The sequence below is a fragment of the Gadus macrocephalus genome, chromosome 21, assembly GCF_031168955.1.
Source record: "Gadus macrocephalus chromosome 21, ASM3116895v1".
In the NCBI taxonomy this organism is placed as follows: Eukaryota; Metazoa; Chordata; class Actinopteri; order Gadiformes; family Gadidae; genus Gadus; species Gadus macrocephalus.
In genome coordinates, this window is record NC_082402.1 from 1,289,969 (window position 1) to 1,309,707 (window position 19,739).

At 51.6% G+C, this 19,739-nt stretch overlaps 2 protein-coding genes across 2 annotated transcripts in view; both read right to left on the bottom strand.

Annotated features, from left to right (window-relative positions):
- The window catches only part of col12a1b (collagen, type XII, alpha 1b), a 103,500-nt gene extending 88,126 nt beyond the window's left edge, over positions 1 to 15,374 (bottom strand). The window contains 11 exon segments of the mRNA XM_060042375.1: positions 374 to 652; positions 3,496 to 4,098; positions 4,510 to 4,800; positions 5,137 to 5,310; positions 6,725 to 6,889; positions 7,228 to 7,491; positions 10,048 to 10,107; positions 11,083 to 11,226; positions 11,624 to 11,740; positions 14,267 to 14,368; positions 15,116 to 15,374. Coding sequence (XP_059898358.1) covers positions 374 to 652; positions 3,496 to 4,098; positions 4,510 to 4,800; positions 5,137 to 5,310; positions 6,725 to 6,889; positions 7,228 to 7,491; positions 10,048 to 10,107; positions 11,083 to 11,226; positions 11,624 to 11,740; positions 14,267 to 14,342 — 2,173 coding nt within the window. The 5' untranslated portion in view covers positions 14,343 to 14,368; positions 15,116 to 15,374.
- A 1,367-nt stretch (positions 15,375 to 16,741) lies between these two features.
- On the bottom strand, positions 16,742 to 19,170 carry LOC132449390 (cytochrome c oxidase subunit 7A2, mitochondrial). Its single transcript, XM_060041000.1, has 4 exons — positions 19,026 to 19,170; positions 18,689 to 18,778; positions 17,963 to 18,047; positions 16,742 to 16,974 (listed from the first exon to the last, which is right to left on the bottom strand). Exons 1-4 carry the CDS (start codon positions 19,041 to 19,043, stop codon positions 16,919 to 16,921), a joined length of 249 nt encoding a protein of 82 aa, XP_059896983.1. The 5' UTR covers positions 19,044 to 19,170; the 3' UTR covers positions 16,742 to 16,918.
- Between the last annotated feature and the right edge of the window lie 569 nt (positions 19,171 to 19,739).

Sequence of the window (19,739 nt, forward strand, 5' to 3'; positions counted from 1 at the left end):
AAAGGAAGGAGGAAGCAGCGTTAGGGAGCAGGACATTCATTAGGAAGGAATTATGTAGCAGGAGTTAGGAATAAGGGAGCAGGGATTAGGAGTTGGGGATGAATTAGGGAGCGGGAATGAATTAGGGAGCAGGATGTAGGAATAAGGGGTGAATTATGGAGCAGTATTACGATGGAGTTCTGCTTCCTATTAGAATCAGGATGAGCGGTGGAATGAGAGTCCCCTGATTCTTTGAGCTCCGTCAGGGCAGCTCGGTTCATCTAACGAGATCCAGTAACTTCTAGCGTTCGACACGACTCCGAGAGGTCGTGGACCCCTGGCGGTGACGGAGACCATGGGGCCGGTGAAGCAGGTTCTCGGGCGTCCCACTGACCTTCCAGTGTGGTCTCGTACTCCGACACGGGGAAGCTGTCGCCCTGGTCGTACTGCGCCAGGACGTGGACCTCGTAGCGGGTGGCGGGGCTGAGGTGTGGGAGCAGGCTGGTCCGGGTGTCCCCCGGGACGGACACCGACACGAAGTGGCCGTCGGTGTCGTCGGCGGGCCGGAACTGGACCAGGTAGGACTGGACGCTGGGCGTGTCCGTGGCCCACGAGGCCCGGAAGCTCCTGGAGCCCACCTCGGAGAATGAGAGGGACCGGGGGGGCAGCAGCTCTGGAGGGGGGGAGGGAGGAGAGGTTACTAAGAGGAGAGGGGTGGAGAGGGAGAGGGGGAGGAGGTGGAGGAGGTGGAGGAGAGGGAGGAGAGGGGAGGAGGTGGAGGAGAGGGGAGGAGAGGGGAGGAGGTGGAGGAGAGGGGAGGGGGAGGAGAGGTTACTAAGAGGAGAGGGGAGGAGAGGGAGAGGGGGAGGAGAGGGGAGGAGGTGGAGGAGGTGGAGGAGAGGAGGTGGAGGAGAGGAGAGGGGAGGAGGTGGAGGAGAGGAGAGGAGAGGAGGTGGAGGAGAGGGGGAGGAGAGGGGAGGAGCTGGAGGAGAGGAGAGGAGGTGGAGGAGAGGGGAGGGGGAGGAGAGGTTACTAAGAGGAGAGGGGAGGAGAGGGAGAGGGGGAGGAGAGGGGAGGAGGTGGAGGAGGTGGAGGAGAGGGACCGGGGCGGCAGCAGCTCTGGAGGGGGGGGGGGAGGGGAGGTTACTAAGAGGAGAGGGGTGGAGAGGGAGAGGGGGAGGAGGTGGAGGAGAGGGGAGGAGAGGGAGGAGAGGGGAGGAGGTGGAGGAGAGGGGAGGAGGTGGAGGAGAGGGGAGGAGGAGGTTACTAAGAGGAGAGGGGAGGAGAGGGAGGAGAGGGGTGGTGGAGGAGGACTAGAAGGAGAGCAGAGGGGTGGAGGTGGAGGAGAGGGAGGAGGTGGAGGTTAGCAAGGAGGAGAGGGGAGGTGGAGAAGGAGAGGGGGGGAGGTGGAGGTTACTCTGCAGGAGAGGGGGGGAGGTGGAGTATACTAAGAGGAGAGGGGAGGAGGTGGAGGAGAATGGGAGGAGGAGGAGGTTACTCTGGAGGAGAGGGGAGGAGGTGGAGAAGAAAGGAGGTGGAGGTTGTTGCGCTCTGGTTGGAGGTGGATGGTGTCCTGACAACACAGAAGCCCTGAGTCTCCTATCAGGCAGCTGAGGTGCAGTGATCCCAGTGTCTGGAGTTTCCTGTGTGGTTCCACTCAATGCTTCTACTGGATCCAAGAGGGAACACTAGAAGATCCCAGACTCTAGACAGAAACCCACGACGCCAACCACTGGAAGCGTCTCCAGGAATACGCCGTGTTTTGACCGACATCGTGTGGTGACAGTGTTGTAATTAGGACTGACTGAAGAGCCATCACAGTCCCTTTTGGAGAGATAAGAGATATCGTATTATATAATAGTATATGATTTAATCTGGAACAGGCCCAGGTCAAAAGTGGGGTCCTTAAAACATTTTGCGAGCCCAACGAGAAAGTGGTACTCGTTTAAACTGAGTACTTTGCTGTTTTAAATCCAACGGTTTGACAACGTTTCAAAGCCGTTTTATTTAATTGGATCCAAGCCCCGCATGGACGCTTCATGAGGCTCCTCGCCGACACGTCCAGACGTTCCAGACGTTGGACGTCCAAACGTTTCAGAGCAGCCGGACGGGGACGGTATCGTCCAATGATCACAGAGCTGGGTCTAGGTGCTAAGTGTTCTAACGAGGCTCTAGTGGAAAACGAGGGCTCTTTCTCACGACGGCCGGGCCAACGGCGATGGAAAAAGGGGGAGAAGAATGGAACACCATTTTTCTCAGATCTCCGCTTTCTTGGAGACCGCATTTATTGTGTCCCGAGAGTGATGTCATAAGTCTCGGGAAGGGCAGGGTTTGGCTGAGATTGACAGGGAGTGGCGAGGGTCTGGAACGGAGGTCCCTCGACCTGGGGACCAATGGGAACGCTGGGTCGGGTGGGTGTGAGAGCCTCAGAAGATGTCCTCCACCCAAAATGTAATAATCTCAGAGTATTATATAATCCTATATTATAGTATAGGATAAAATAATCCAGCTAACAACTGATATTTATGGGACCCAACTGAATTCTCTGGAACCCAACTGAAAAAAGGTGACCAAAATGGTTCTGCGGACCAATCTAGGATCTGTGGGAACCAAATGAACTCCACGGTATGTTTAACCGCGCCCACCCGGGGCTCTGGGCTAGTTTAAAACAAGCAGCAGCCAGTGGAGCCGGTGTTTGACCCGGTTTGAGGTTTGTTTCCACAGGCAGTCCTCCGTCTGGCCCGCGGAGATCACAGGACACATGTGGAACACATGGACGACACACGAAGAAGAACCAAGGAAAGGAACGAGGAAAGGCTTCGAGTCGAGCGTTAAGATGAAGCGACACAAACGTAACTTTGAACACATGTACCACTCCCCGTTCTCGCTCACTGGGAAGGGCTGGCTGAGAGCTCTGGGACCAGTTTATCTCGGGGGGTTGACTGGTCATCAGCCTCTTTTAGGGAACTATTCAATGGAACATGACCTCAAATACATTGCAGTCCGTCATTGAACAGCAATCAATGATAAGAGGTTGTCTGAATTATTCAACTATAAATAAGGCCATCACCTGATATGTCAGATCTAGTCATTCTAATTTCAGGCCATTGGTGTCGAGGTTACGCTCAAATAATCAAATGCTCTTACAAAGAAAAGAAAGATCCATTCAATCCCTTGATTCGGCCCGTATTAAACGGTTGACTGGCCAACCTGTCTGTCTCCCTACCTACCCGCCTGCTCTCTGCCCATGCACTCATTATGTATGACCGGAGTCTTCGACAAGGCAAGACAGACCTGTCGCTAAAGCTAGTTTCAAATCCCGCTAACTCTGGCTTGTTAATCAAAGCTGCTTACCATAACTTCAAGTTATAGAAGTTAAGTGAAGTTAAAGCCCTGTCATGTGATTACACCAGCCATAAAACATTACATATCCATCATCAGCTCATAGAAACACCAGGGAGGGCTTTTACTTTGAAGAGCCCGAGCGTCGCAGCAACAACGGACGGCAGGACTCACTTCTCTTCTGGATGTTGCGCAGCTCCTGCTCGATGCGCAGGCAGATGGACTGCGTGAGCTCCTTGGAGATCCTCTGGAAGGCGTCGAAGTCGTCCACCGTGTACACGTGCGTGTCGGCCGGCGTGTTGGCGATGGCCACCAGCTCCGACCGCACCGCCTCCTTCACGCCCACCGCGAAGATCTCCACGTCGGCGCTCCGGAGCCGCGTGGCCGGCTCCTTGAAGGCGTCCGAGGACTTCCCGTCCGTGATGAGGATAGCGATCCTCGGCACGCTGGCCCTGGCGCCGCGGGTCGGCAGGAAGATCTTCTCCCGGACGTAGGTCATGGCGCGGCCCGTGTTGGTGGAGCCGCCGCGGTAGGGGAAGCTGCGCACGGCGGCCACGACCCGGTCCAGGTCGTGGTGCGTGTTGAGGTGGAACTCGGTGTGCGGGTCGCGGCTGTACTGCACCAGGCTGATCTGCACCTTGCCGGGGCCGATGTCGAAGCTCTTCACCAGCACCTCCAGGAAGGCGCGCACCTTGGCGAAGTTGGCCAGGCCGATGCTGTAGGAGCCGTCCACCAACAGGACCACGTCCGCCTGCACGTCCACGCCCAGGGAGCACTCTGCGCCGCAGGGGGGGCAAACCGCACGTCAACGGATTGTACCAGCTCCCCGGCGTTAGTGGGGTTAGGGTTATATACTCCCCATCATGTATCACCCTAACCCTAACCCTTACCGTGTCCACCGTAGGACACGGTGATGCATGATGGGGAGTATGAACGGGGATTCGTTAGGAGATACAGCGAGACCTATATTACATACTTTAGTCAGATTTAGCCATAGAGTAACGATTGGACAAAGTTGTCCTGATAAGTGAAGGTCCCTAAAGAGGAGTTTTAAATGATGGTAACCAAGGGGAAAGTCTTAAACGAAGGTCACTAAGGGGGAAGAGGAGTTTTACTTGACGGCCAATAAGGGGTTTACGTTTGTTTTGAATGACGCTCCCTAAAGGGACCAGGGGTCTTCGTACGTACCTAAGGACACCTGGACGGACTCGGTCTTGCCCATGACGGTGACGGCCTCGCTGGGCGTGAGGCCGTTGAGGGCGAACAAGCTGATCTGGTACGCGGTGTCGGGGGCCAGGTCGCGGACCAGTAGGGAGGTCTGGGCGTGGCCCACGTACAGCTCCTGGCGCTTGGGCCCGGACATCATGGGGACCACCTGGATCTTGTACCCGGACACGTCTCCGAAGGACGGGTCCCACGTCAGGCGCATGGACTTGGAGGCGAACTCCAGCACCTGAAGGTTGTTGGCCGGTTCCACCACTAGGAAAGAACCAGGAGTCAGACACCGCGCTGCCAAGGACGGGGGGCTCAGGAGATGTTATGATGTGTGTGTGGGGGGGGGGGGGGGGGGGGGGACATACGGACAGTATGTTGTGGATGGAATAAAGGAATAAAGACACATGGAAAAACAGGACCGCACATGGAGAGCGGCGAGGCCACCAGACGTAGCAACGACAGCAGACTACACGCCAGACGACGATAGGTATGACTCAGGCTCAGCCGGATCAGGGTTTGAACTGGAGGCATGTTTGTTTTTTCTAAAGCCCGTCACGCAAAGCTGAAGCAGATGTATCCGAGCGCGCTCCCTTCTCTTACCTTCCTCGCCGCTGACGAGGGAGCTGAGCTGGTCGTCCACGCCGGCGCACACTTGGGTAACGAGCGCTTTGTGGACCCTCTTGATCTGCTCAAAGTCGAGCACGGAGTAGACGTGGGTGCTGTGCGGGGTGGAAGCCATTAGCGTCATCTCCGCCGCGTCTGCCTCTTTGATCCCTGGAAGAGAAAACAGATCAAAAAAAACATCTTAGTACGACGTACGCCTTGAAGTCCCATCTAATAGGAACAAGGAAGGCAACCCACTTCCAGATCTGCCCCCGCCCCGCCCAGGAGGACATGTGCTGGGGCAGCGCGGGACAGCGACGGCCCCGAGCCACCCAGGCCCCCAGGGCCCCCGAGACACCCAGGGCCCCCGAGACACCCAGGGCCCCCGAGACACCCAGGGCCCCCGAGACACCCAGGGCCCCCGAGACACCCAGGGCCCCCGAGACACCCAGGGCCCCCGAGACACCCAGGGCCCCCGAGACACCCAGGGCCCCCGAGACACCCAGGGCCCCCGAGACACCCAGGGCCCCCGAGACACCCAGGGCCCCCGAGACACCCAGAGCCCCCGAGACACCCAGGGCCCCCGAGACACCCAGGGCCCCCGAGACACCCAGGGCCCCCGAGACACCCAGAGCCCCCGAGACACCCAGGGCCCCCGAGACACCCAGGCCCCCGAGACACCCAGGGCCCCCGAGACACCCAGGGCCCCCGAGACACCCAGGGCCCCCGAGACACCCAGGGCCCCCGAGACACCCAGAGCCCCCGAGACACCCAGAGCCCCTAGGCAGTGATGGCCCCGAGCCACCCAGGCCCCCGAGACACCCAGAGCCCCTAGGCAGTGATGGCCCCTACCCACCCGGAGCCCTGGAGGTGTTGGGAGGTGTCAAGGCAGAGCGGGGATGGGAGTTTTCTCTGGCCCCAGACGATCGCAAAAACGGAGGGTTTTCCACGTCGGCGGAGTTAGAAGGTACCAGCTGTGTGGAAGGTGTGAACCTACAGCTTGTGTTTCTTGGGCTGGAGTTCAGCGGCGGTGCGGCCACTGAGGCGTTAACTACTGGGTACACTTTCGGTGCCACTGGAGACGAATAAAGCAGGACTAAAGTGATGTTTCCAGCGGACTGATTCAATATGGTTCCACTTAGGTGCGTTTTATTATGGGCCGCCGAGTGCCGTTCTGTTGCACTTTACCCGAAACAAACAAGTTTTCACGACCGCTCGGCTGGCAGCCGGCCTACATAAGGTCCCCGGTAGCTCATATAAAGAAGTACTTTAGTAGATAGTTAAGTTCCGCCTCAATGATCGCTCCTCGGGGCTGGGGGTGTTCAGGGTCTCCCCCCTTCAGAGGGCTGAGGGGGAGGGGGGGGGGGTCTGTAGAATCCCGTATTCTACCGACCCCCGGCTCCCCCTCATCCCTCTGAAGGGGGGAGACCCTGAACACCCCCATATTCAAAAAAGAATCCCATATTCTGCAGACCCCTACCTCACCCCAAGTGTAACGGACGAGCCCAGGAGAGGGTGTCTGTGATCCGGGCTTATCAAAATACAAGCAATCGTTTCTTGGGACGGGCCTGGTGACGGAGCTCACCCAGGACGAAGACCTCCACCCCTGCGCCGCGCAGCCGCCTGGCCTGGACCTCCACCGAGTCCTGGGACTTGGACGCGCCGATGACCACCGCCACCTTGGGGAACCCGGGCCTGGCGCCGCCCGCCTCGCTGAAGCTGTGCTCCAGGACGTAGTCCAGCGCCGCGCCTGCACAGAGGGGAGCGGGCGTTACCCTGAGGAACTCCACCGCCGCGGAACCCGGCTCTCCACGGAGCGGAGAACCGGTTCTCCACTGATCGGAGGACTTGGAGGAGAGTGGATGAGATGTTGATGCATGCGTCTACGATAATCACTAAACAGGTCTTAGTGATTATTCTGCTCCCTTATTCTTAAACATAACTCTTTTTGTTTAAGAAACGGGTTTGTTTGTATAAGTACATTTCAAGTCCAGAGAGCAAAAGTGGAGCCTACTCACTGTCCATCCACATATTCAGTGTCCTGACCGCAGTACCCTCCCCCTCCCGGGCCCTAGGGGGCGCTATTACCTGTCATGGCTTTCCCGCCCTTGAAGGGCATCGAGTTGATGGCCCTGACGAGCTCCCCGCGGCTCAGGTGCTGCCTCAGGGGGAACTGGGGTCCCACCTCGTCGCCGTACTGGACCACGGCCACACGGGTCTTGTCGGCGCCAATCTCGAACGCCCCGGCCACCGTTGCCATGACGCTGTGGAGGTGTTTGAAGTTCTCCTGGCCCACGCTCTCCGAGCCATCCACCACGAACACCACGTCGGCCACGGCGCTCACTGAGCATTCTGGGTAAAAAAAAATATATATATCAAGGTTTGGAGTGAAGACAGGAGAATGGAAATGGGGACCAGATCCAAGAAGAAACAGAAATCCAGACCCTTATTTATGCCCTTAAACCCTTCTAACTTGTGTCAGATGAAAGAGGAGGCTGTGGGGGACAGCGTGAAGCTATGGTTTAGAAACACAAAGGGTAAGATGTGAGTATGGATGAAGTCATGCAGACTACTGGCCGTTTTGGGTTGCGCCAGATATGCCAGCCCCCCCCCCCCCCCCCTACTTACTAAACGAGGCTAAAGGGCGGGGGTTCCCTCTAACGAGCTGGGAGGATAATGACCGGGAGGATAATGACTGGGAGGGTCGTCACTTAATCTCTGCATCTCTGCTCTCTAACCACCCAGCGAATGGGTCCGGAGGGCGTGGAGATGAACGTATGGCCGGGGGGACGCGGGACAGAGGGGTCATCTCGCTCAGGGACCTAGAGAGCCGCTCTGGACCTTAGGGAACAGCTTGACTGATTTGTAAATTCCTTTAAACATCGCCCCAAAACATGGTTGCGGTTTCAACCGTCCAAAGAAAAACAACTGGTCGAATTAAGACTGCAGCTTATAGCGTCTGTTTCTATGAGATGCTCTCTTCTGCCTCAGCGATTCTCTGCTTATCACAATTTCCTCATTCTTGTTCCGCACACAATCAACCTCCCCACAAGCCCAGTGTGAGGCGACTGGCGCATGTTTGAGTGACAGTCTAGCAATGAATTATGAGCCTATTATAAGCCTGGTGTTCATCCCCTGGGCGTGGCCTCGCCTCACCTACACATTCTCCGGCCTCAAAGGACAGCAGGGGGCCGCCAGTCTGACCCCGGCCCACTGGCACTCCGAGGAATTCCACTTAGAACGGGAGACATCTGTACCGTTCCGACGGAAAACCGCCCAACCCCTTAGAGCCCACAGGCTTCTCCCGGCCGTTGGAGTACGGGCTGCCATTCTAGTCTCCCCTCCTGCTGTAGACCTCATCTGTTGATGGGGTTGGTCTGTTGCTCATGGTCTACAGCAGTAGAATCATACCCTACTCTGTTCTGTTCCTTATTGTGTTTGGGCAGTAGAATCCTACTCTTCTCTGTTCTGTTGGTATCAGAGCAGTAGAATCGTACTCTACTCTGTGTGTTCCTCATGTATCAGAGCAGTAGAATCGTACTCTACTCTTTGTTTGTATCAGAGCAGTGGAATCGTACTCTACTCTTTGTTTGTATCAGAGCAGTAGAACCGTACTCTACTCTGTGTGTTCCTCATGTATCAGAGCAGTAGAATCGTACTCTACTCTGTGTGTTCCTCATGTATCAGAGCAGTAGAATCGTACTCTACTCTTTGTTTGTATCAGAGCAGTAGAATCGTACTCTACTCTGTGTGTTCCTCATGTATCAGAGCAGTAGAATCGTACTCTACTCTGTGTGTTCCTCATGTATCAGAGCAGTAGAATCGTACTCTACTCTGTGTGTTCCTCATGTATCAGAGCAGTAGAATCGTACTCTACTCTTTGTTTGTATCAGAGCAGTAGAACCGTACTCTACTCTGTGTGTTCCTCATGTATCAGAGCAGTAGAATCGTACTCTACTCTGTGTGTTCCTCATGTATCAGAGCAGTAGAATTGTACTCTACTCTTTGTTTGTATCAGAGCAGTAGAATCGTACTCTACTCTGTGTGTTCCTCATGTATCAGAGCAGTAGAATCGTACTCTACTCTGTGTGTTCCTCATGTATCAGAGCAGTAGAATCGTACTCTACTCTTTGTTTGTATCAGAGCAGTAGAACCGTACTCTACTCTGTTCTCTATCGACCACGTGACTGCACTTGGTTTTTCCGTCCTACTTTCCAGGGCCGTGACACGAAGGAAAAAGCAGCACATAACTCTGCTCTAGTAAATCACCATCGGTAATAGTTTCCAATTCTCTGAGCGCTTCAGGGCCGGCTCCGCCCAGCTCCGCAGACCGGGGGCCCGGGACCAGAAGGATGGACCCCCCGCGGAGATCCCACACACACACACACACATACACACACGCATGCAAGCACACACACACACACGCACGCAGGCACACACAAGCAGGCAAACACACACACGCCTACGCATGCAGGCACACACACACACACACACACACAAGCATGCAGGCAAACACACACGCACAAATGCACACACACACGCACATTTGCAGACCCGCACATAGACACACAGGCACACACACACACAACCACACACGCACACATACGCCCACAAAGACAGAAAGAGAGCAACACAAACATACACACAAACTCACACGCACCGAGCATGTGCAAACCCCTCTTGGGGCTGGCACAAGCAGGAAGTAGAACCTCGACCTCCGTGGCAGGAAGTGATCCAGATGGAGCCACCCAGAGCCCCCACTAGAGCGTTTCTATGGATTCTCTGGTGTTATCCCTTGGCCGGCCTACCCAGAGGGTCTCTGGATGGATCCAACCCGGCACCGTGAGGACTCTGGACTACGTTGGGAGGAACGACAGCTCTGAGAAACAGAACGCCAGCGTTACTTACTGGGGCCGGCGCTGGGCTTGGGTTTCCTCGGGGGTCCACCAGTGGCTCCACTCGACTGAACTGGGGAGAGAGGAGCAGAGAGAGACTGTTCTGTAACCCAAAGAGTCGCCGGTTCACTACCCGGACGTCATCGTCTTGTCTATCGGAGCTCTTTCCCGTTAATGTAAATCCTTATTATATATAATGTTGTATAATCAGCAATTCATCCACATGACTTCAGACGAACCCACTAGGAGCTGCTACTATTATGGGGTGTAAGTCACCCACAACAACGCGGTTCCTTAGCAACGGGCAGCTACCCCCGATGAAGTCATCAACAGAAGTGTCTGTTTATTACGTTTGACGTAACGTCGTTGCCGGCCAGAGCCGCCGAGCCTCTGGCCGGAGGCCGCGGTGAAACGGCTGTTTATTAACAAAACCACCGCGCCAACACGTTGCATAACCCGTCCGACTGCTCATTGGTCAGAAGGGTTTAGAAGAGGAGCTTGGTGATTGGCTCACCCAAGACGGAGTGGGCGGGCTAAACTTTTTCCAGAACTAACGACAGTGTAATGAGGATACCCCTGAAGGAGCCAATCACAGCCCTCCTACGCTTTCCTTTGGCCCCGCCCCCACACATCCTGTTCTTTTCTGAAATGCGTCTTTTTTTTCAGAGCGTCTTTTTTTTTTCACCTGGTTTTCAAAAACACTCTATTTACATTAACATTTACACTTAGGACATTTAACAGCCATATCATCCAAAGCGACTTACAATTAGTACATTTGTCAAAAGAAGGAGAAACAACCATATATGTCTGTTGGTAAAGTAAGGATGTTCATAGGACCAAGTGCCAAGCACTAACAATCGCTAGGTTAACCCATTCCCCGTAGACAACAGAGATAACTAGGACGTACGGCATACAATAAGTGTAAGTTAAGTGCCAGGACGTACGGTATACAATAAGTGCATCCATTAAGTGCCAGGAAGTACAACATACGATAAGTGTGTAAGGGGGTGTGGGGGTTCGGGAGACGACCGGCCGAAGGGGGACTCACTTGTGAGACGCCCGGTGAGGGGAAGACTCTCTCGGGCGCCCTCGTACGAGGAGATGATGACGGTGTAGTCCACGTCTGGGATCAGCTCCGTGATGGAGGTCTTAGTGGCCGAGGCGGGCAGCTCTAACTGTTTATCTAGTTCCTCTGGGAGGGGGGGGGGGGTGAACAGAGGGGTTAGAGGTACACGAGTTACACGTCAGACAGTCTGACATGTATCAATGTCGTGTTATGTAGAAGTAAACTCATTTACTTTTCTTAACTAATCTTGGTATCGATTGAAATTTATAACACATCGTGCAACCCGCTGTTGCACGATGATAAGCTAGTCATTATACCCCATCGCCCGGGATCATTCTATATTTGTATCATATATACAGGCAGACTTTTGATAGAGGCAGGATCATATATGTATATGTATATGATCCTGTCTCTATCAGAAGTTTGGGAATAACGACCAGGCGTGGCCTCGGTCGGCGGTGAGGGAGGGGTTTCATGATGAACGACTCTGTAATGTCGGGGTCCGTGAGGGGGGGGGTCTCACCTGTGTCGGAGGTGACCTGGATCCTGTAGCCGTCTATGTAAGCGAATGGGCTCACCCACGTCATCTGCACCGTGTTCTCATTTAAAATCTTAAACTTCAATTCCGACGGGGGGTCAACTGGAAGAGAACACGTCCACCAAGTTAACCACACCACTCAGATTCACTCGGAGTGTATTCAATGTGAGAAGATGAGGGGGTGAGAGAGAGGAGGAAGAGGAAGAAGAGGTCTCCAACAGTAAACACTTCAGGAGAACGAAGCTAGCTAGCTTACTGTCGGCACAAAACAACAACAACAACAACAGCACCACAACAACATAACAAGGAACAAACAGAGTGGGGACGCCATTTTGGAGGAAAAATGACGTCCGTTTGAGCCGCTCAACCGGCAGCTCAAGCAACACAGCGGAGAGTGAGAAACAACACTGCCTGGCCCAAAGGCTGGGGCGTTGGAGGGGGATACACAACAACAGAGATAAGACAATAATCTCCAGCCGCTCGGGAAACATTGTTTTGGCCGGAGGATCGGGAGCTCGGGGGAGCCACCCCGACCACCACCATGGATCCACTGAGGCTCCAGCGTCCATGACCCCAATCCACACCCTGGATTGACAAGCAGCACCCGGTCGCAACGGTTATACAATGGATGACCGGACGGCCTCTATCGATCCATCGCAAACCTGACAAAAGATGGGCCAGCGCCTCCGAGTCGTGGCCATCTTTTCCCAAAAGTGTTTTTTATCAAACGCTCCACATCAGCGGTTCTTGAAACTATGTCAAAATAGGAGCCAGGCTGGTTCCTACTTTGGAGCTGGTCCCCAAATCAATGTGGATTGACGCCAGGCAATAGTTTAAGAACCGCTGTAGGTTAAGAACCAGACCATAGGTTAAGAACCAGACCATAGGTTAAGAACCAGCGGACGACAGGGCGGTCAGGAACGAGGCGCACACGATGGACAGAGATACACACACTTCAACACAACACACGAGGACCAGGGGTTTGGACCTCCAATTACAGGCACTTGTACATGAAAAGTTGTGCTCAACAACTTCGGGTAGGGGGGGGGTTAAGGTTTCCATGTACACAGTGGACCATATAATTAATAAAATATTTTAAAATGATATTCTTCTCTGTGTAAAGGGGTCTCTAGTGTAGAAAGCTGCACAATCATACCAGCTGATCTGGTGTAGATAGGCCTGTGTAGGTGTGTAGCACACATCTCTGATATTGTCTCAGAAGAGAAGGTAAATGAATGTATTATATCTTATATTATTTTTTTATTGTTAATACAGATAGTCTAAGTTTAAAAAAGATTTATTACAACAGAATATGCGTTAAGTAAGTCGACACAATACCTAAAGTACGCCTACAGATAACCATGCACTTCTAGTAGACTAGACTCTGATGGTAAAGTAATGTAGGGGATGTTAGAAAAGAATAACATTGTAAAATATTTTGTAAAGCTGCGACCTCGGACCACCTGCGCGCAGATGACGTCAGCAGAGCTTGACCAGGTGCGGGTGGGGGGGACGGCGAGGGACGGTGGGGGGGACAGGACAGCAGACGAGGATCAACCAACCTGGACTCAAGGACCGGATGTTCTCTTCTCTTTCCAAATGGGTCTCAAACAGCCAAAGACTAACGGACAGGACACTCACGGGAACACGCGTTCTTTATAACGGCCGCGTGCAGTTTGGAGAGGCGCTTGCGTGAAGCGCGCTCAGACCCCTGGACCAGGGGCCAATCCGCACACGCACACATAGGCGTTTACTCGCAACCCAACGCATTTTGAAAACGCAGACAGACGATTGACTTTTCAGCTTTAACAGCGCTTCTCAGATCAGACTTTAGTCTAAAGTCACTGGCCGGTGGAACCGGGGAGGGTCACGTGACGTGGTCTCTGCTGCTGGCAAACCATCGGGTCTCAACACGTCCAGACTACGCGCTCAGTCAAACTCGATGCGCTCGCATTGACGTGAAAGGTCAAAGGTGATGAGAAAGAAAGGCTATCTCTTTGACATGAGGCACCGAATGTTTTATTTTAATTAATTCAATACATCGTTATCTTAAAGTGAGGAAAAGGGTTGAAACCTCATTATAAATGTAATTTTAACCAAAGAGAAAATTATAGTATAATGTAGTTTGCTGATTAAGTCTATAGACGGTTGACGTCTTGTCCTCTGTCTACTGACATCTGGAGAGCAAGGGCGCCTCCTAGTGGCAGACATGAGCACCTGCATGACGCACGAGCCCTGCCCTGTGGCTTCTTCTGGGTTAGGACCCTGGGGCCCAGATACACCTGGTTCCAGATACACCTGGTTCCAGATGCACCCAGTCCCAGACCCACTAGGCTGACATCATGTTAACCAAAAAACTCATCAACAGATGTTCCGTCCCAGAACCCGAAACTCACGTTTGGTACACTAATCAAAATTTTGCTTTGGATGAAATAAGAGATCACGTTGAGTCAGGTAGATTAAACCATCAGATGGGGAAGAAGTCATATTAATACATAATACATCAAATACACACATCAGTCACATCAGTTTGTTTAAATCCGACTAAGAGGCCATACATCAACGGTAACGTATTAAAGGTGGAGGGTCATCATGGTGAAGGGAGGGAACCACGCTGGGTGGCTTTACCTGTTTCCTGGGAGCGCGCGGGGACGAGCAGGGCCGCCAGCACGGCGGTAGCCGCCAAAAGCAGCCTGAGCCTCATCCTCAAGCCGGCTCAGAGCGATCTACCTGGGGAGGAACCGGCAGTCAGGCGCCTCGGTCGATGGAATAACGGGATTCGCGTAGTAACCGAGAGATCTGGCCTATAAAACATCACAGGAGCGAGTCTTTCTGCCTCATCGTTAACACACCGTTGTTAAAGAAAATAGGAAAGAGCGGAGGGCAAAATGAGTTTCCATCCACTGAATCAACGGGGTTAATCCAGGAAACCCGTTACCTCATTAACTACAAATCCAACTGGATACAGTACGATTACAGTTCAGTGCGTATGAATCTTTTAAACCACTGTTAAAACCCGTTAACTTATTAAACGCCGGTGTTCCAACGAACAGCGTGGATTGGAGACGCGCCTATGCGCTCAGTCCCCGTTCTATTCCATTATGGAGGATTCAGCTGATTAAGTCGCTCGTAAAAACATTATTTCAATATCAACACTATATTAGGTTTCAGATGGATTATCAACACCAAGTGTCTCTCAATATCCAGAAGAACCTAAAACTGCACTCTGGATGGGTGCGTAATTACGCGCAAGAACGAAAAAAAAAAGAAGCTTTGGACAAGTTTCCATCAGAACCGGCCATGTGTCTGCCAAAGATTATTGGGTTCGTTGTCCTAAAAAACGGTTATTTGTTTTATAAGAAGAAAATATTTCCAATTGACCTCCCTGGTAACCGAAACATTCCCCAACGGGTCGTAATTAAAAAAGAGGAAAAAGTTGAAAAATAACTTAACATTTAGAAAACATGCATGACTGACCTACAGATGAAACGTGAATATTCTTAAACTTGCTTTGAGAATTAAAACAAATGAAGGAAAAGCCCAGCGTAAAGCCTCTGGTCAGATCCCGTCTCCCCGTTGAGGACTGAAGGATTAGATGGTCCAGGCTGGGTGAGCTCCCGGACGTCCGCTATCCTGCTTGCAAGTGGGACGCACCAACCACACTGAGCTCCTTAATACGGGGGGCTGAGCCCGGCTCTTACGACACGATGCGAGCTGCGGGCCAAATGATGTGAAACTCCTCAAAGTGCGGGGAGAGCCTTTCGGAAACTTTTACATAGTTGTGCGCATTCCGATGCGGTGATGTTGCTGCCGTGTGTCTCGGAGCCACCGGGAGACGATGGGGCCAGGCTGCCTCGGGAAGACAGCAGATGGATCGAGTCTGCTGCTAGGAAATGGTTACACTATTAACTATGATTATATGGAAAGTATGCCACAGCCAATACACTGAGCATAGACATATCAGCCAGTCAGTGAGTGATTTGTGGATTTGTGTCGTTCCCAAGTTACTAAAAGGGTACTTATACGACTAATTCCATCAAATTAGTAATACTTGTATCCATGTGTTGTTTTAAATCATTGAAATAGCCAGTGGTAGAAGCCTGCTGCCAACTGGGCGATTAAATCTCCCTGGAATCAAATATTGTTTTAGTGGAATAACCAGCAGACAAGTGCGTCTTTCAAATACGTGTTACTCGGAACAAATAGATCTATAAATCGGTTAATGAAATATCTTCCGTCTGTAGCCTAACAGTTTCAGCATGTGCAATTAATTTAGGCAGTAGGTCTACCTGAGACTCAACCGAGTTATTTATAGGGAAACAGCGCCCTCTAGTGGCGAGGTCCAGTCGCAGGTTAATCAATTACCGTACTAACATTTGTGCGCTGGAATCATAATCCCTTTTGAGCGGCTCCATAAATGCAAATTGTACCTCAATGTAGAAGAATCACAGAAATGCCTTTGATCAGAGGATCTGTTTGTAATCCGTATGCATATTCACTTGCATAGTACAACCAATTAAAGTGAATCATTCCCATACCAATATACTTCACCTGCAGACGTCACATGGTGAATTTGATCTTTCCCAATTCAAAATCGAGATGAGTAATAGATAAATATTAGATGAAGTCCACCACATGGGAACTTATCTCCTCATAGAGACATCTGAAGAGTTGTCCTATAGTCAAGAAACAAATCACTGGAAGTTCACATTAAGCGTCATACTGGAAAGTGTTTGCCTTGTTCATTATTCCACAGTAACACCGGTAAAATACGCTGTAGTTTGTTACTTAAGAACTGCTAGAAGTGCAGTTTGTTATTAAAGACAAGGACTGGTACATCTTTGTGTTGTTAAGACCTTCAAGACAAGGACTGGTAGACATGCCTAGTAACTACGTCGTCTTAAATGACCAGGTTAGCCATTTAAGACGAGAACTGGTTTCCTGTCCCATTTCAAAACAACTACTGGTACCTTCAGGGTATCCCACACCAGTGCTGGCGGATCACGTGGGTGACCCGGATGTAGTCAGGGCTTCCTCCAGCGTTTCACTGTTGGTTTACATTCCAAACCTGTGGTGCACCAGACTCAAATGGACAGACAAAGGTTTTCTAATGAGGCATCTCTTTATTGTTCCCCAGCTAGAAGCCAAGCGATACAGATAAATATTGATCCCATGAACATAAAAGAGGGTCCCGGGGAGACAAACCCGTAGTTATACATTAAAACTGCATCTGGTCGTTTTGTTAAGTTGTGTTAAGTGGTGGTCATTGAGGAGTCCTTTCTAATTCTTCTTTGGGAATGCGGCCTTCACCAGCTCGTACACCACGTAGCCCGCGCCTGGAAACAACGGGAAACGGTAAATGGACAGCATTTATACAGCGCTGTTCTGTAGAATATGGCCCAACATTCGCACAATGACGGGGGAGTCAACCCCTCAAGGCGACAGCCAGCTCTGTTGAACGCCTTACATCTCTGAAATAAACAGTATTTTCTCTGTTTTAACTGTTCAAATAATACAATTCGATTTATTCTACGCTTTACGGAGTGAACACATCATAAAATCTTTTAATAAGAAGGTATACAAGTAGAAAAAGGAGGACGGGAAGGAGGTAATGTGGTGAAGGCAATCCTAAAGAGGCGTGTTTTGAGGGCCTGTTTAAATGAAGGGAGTGTGTTAAAGGGGCGATATAATGCCACCAGGTGCGAGTGTCCACCTAGATGTATGATGATAGATAAGCAACATTTGCTACAGTCCACTGGGTGGGCTGGTGGGCTGATCTATCGTCATACATCTAGCTGGCCACCCCCCCAACTTGCGATGTCACTTAAAAACAGGGAAAGGCAAATTATCAAACGGTTTGTGACGGCTAATCACACTCACACCTGGTGGCAGAACAACACCCCTTTAGATGAGGTACAGCCCGATCCAACCCAAACTGAATTATGTACGATCCACGTTCTACAAAGTCCTGCTGGTCACGAATTTACGAATCCTTCTACGGCCCGAAGAGACACGCCCGCCTCTATTTCTGATTGGTCCGTCACACACGTCAGCCCTCTCTTTGTTTCTACCGTCTATGGATTAGTCTACCGCGCTTTTACTGGCTTCATATTAGCCGTTAGGGTTAGAACTCCTTTGTGACGCTCTCGGATGCTCACAGCGAGGGTACCGTAACCGTACAGTTCTAAAGCGTCCAGTTGAGTTGCATGCAACCCGGCCAATCGCAGACCGAGTCCGGCGGGTCTTGGCGTGGCCACAGTAGGATTCGTAAACACGTGACCTGGTCTCTCAGAGGTCCCGCAGGCGGAGGAGGAGACAACCTACCCATGACAGTCAGCACCATGGTGGTCCTGTACAAGAGGGCATCGGCGGTTCCTCCCTTCAGGTGGACGGGGACGCCATTGTCCTCCTGGTGGGGGTGGGGGGGGGGGGGTCAACCACAACGACATTTCTTTAGAGATAGCCAGCAGCAGCCAACTGTACATCGTGCATCGTGGTCATTTAGCGCCAGAACAAAACAAGGGCAGTAGAGGCTACTGGGTTGACGGTGGAGTACAGTGTCTCGTACAGTGGAGGGCGACTTTTAATTGACTGAGGTCATCACTGCGTCAGCCCTGCGCCACCAACCAGACGCTTACGTCATCAGGGTCAATCACCGCGCCGTGACAACTCGGAACTCGATCGTTTCTACGAAGTTCGGCTACTTGTGATCATTGCTGATCGTAAAAACAAAACACGCAGCAGCAATTGACGCTTCTGGAAACATATGAACAACATAGGAGATCAAATCAGAGCGAAATATAAACGACCTTAACACTTATTACATGATTACACAAAACATGATGCGATAAGACGTCCACCATAAATGTTATAATACATGTCGGTGATCTGAAGTGAAAGCTTCAGACCTTGAATTCAGAGTTGAGCGTTCATTTAATTTATTCCCACTTGGTCATTATAAACAGCTTGGAGGTTGTGTTTTTCCGAGTTCCGAGTGGTCCTGAACGCAGCACACCGTTCTCTCTCCCTCCCTATCTACGGGGTTCTCACCTGGAACTTCTTCTGGTTCTGTGGGACCTTGTTGTCGAGCTGGCGGCGCGCAGTGCTGGCCACCGTCCGCCGGGACACGTGCTGGAAGGCCTGGGGACCAGACACACATGACTAAGATAAACCCCACGATGACCTGCTCCTGGAGCGTCTTATTCAACCTCCACATATATCGGATATCAGCCCTAGAACCGGTCCCTGACCCGATCCGCAGGAGAGGCTCAGTGACCTCCCGCTGAGCGCCTCCTCTCCGCGGGGTTCTTGAAACACAATGCCACACCACTGCTTCATACACACACGTTATGAACTATATATAAACGAGATATAGAGGTTATCTTACGAGTATATGTCTGAACATCCTGGTCGTCTGTTCAAGTCGCTACACAAGGGCACCGGAAACTCAAGAGTGCACGTCCGCCTTCCGCTTCGTGAGTTAGAATGAAGCAATTTTCTGCAGCAGGGCACGCAGTGTCGCCCCCTGCAGGAGGAGGAACCGCATTACCCGGTTCAACTCCTGCAGGGCACGCAGTGTCGCCCCCTGCAGGAGGAGGAACCGCATTACCCGGTTCAACTCCTGTCCTGTGATCCGTTCTATCGTCGTTCTGTATCTAATATCTATCATAGGTGAACTAATCTCGTTAAACATCTAATTGAAGAGATTTATTAATCCATGTTTATATATTTACAAACAATCAGTTATAGAAGAAAATAAGTGAGACATGAGGAAGCAAACAACACAGAAGTTCCAGTTATGTAATTTAATGTGTTCCAGGCAGCGAACAGCAGATGAAGTTTTAAAGCAAAGTACAAGTACAATCACAACATGTTACAGTAATCAGTTTAGCCAGCTTACATGAGGTATGGCATTCTGAGCTCTGAATCGGCTTGGACTTTGTAAAGGAGGAGCAGATACAGTGTTGTTCCTCCACCACACATAGTAAACCCTTAGTAACAGAGGAGTAGAGCAGCTCATAGTTCATGGACAGATATGACCATAAATAAAACCAAAAAGAAAAAACATAACATCTGATCCACAGGCGTACACATCAGAATC

Coding starts and splice junctions, on each gene's coding strand:
- LOC132449390 (XM_060041000.1), bottom strand. Junction 18,048..18,688: donor AGAACCAGAAGAAGTTCCAG/GTGAGAACCCCG, acceptor CACCCCCACCAG/GAGGACAATGGCGTCCCCGT. Junction 16,975..17,962: donor CATGGTGCTGACTGTCATGG/GTAGGTTGTCTC, acceptor CGTTGTTTCCAG/GCGCGGGCTACGTGGTGTAC.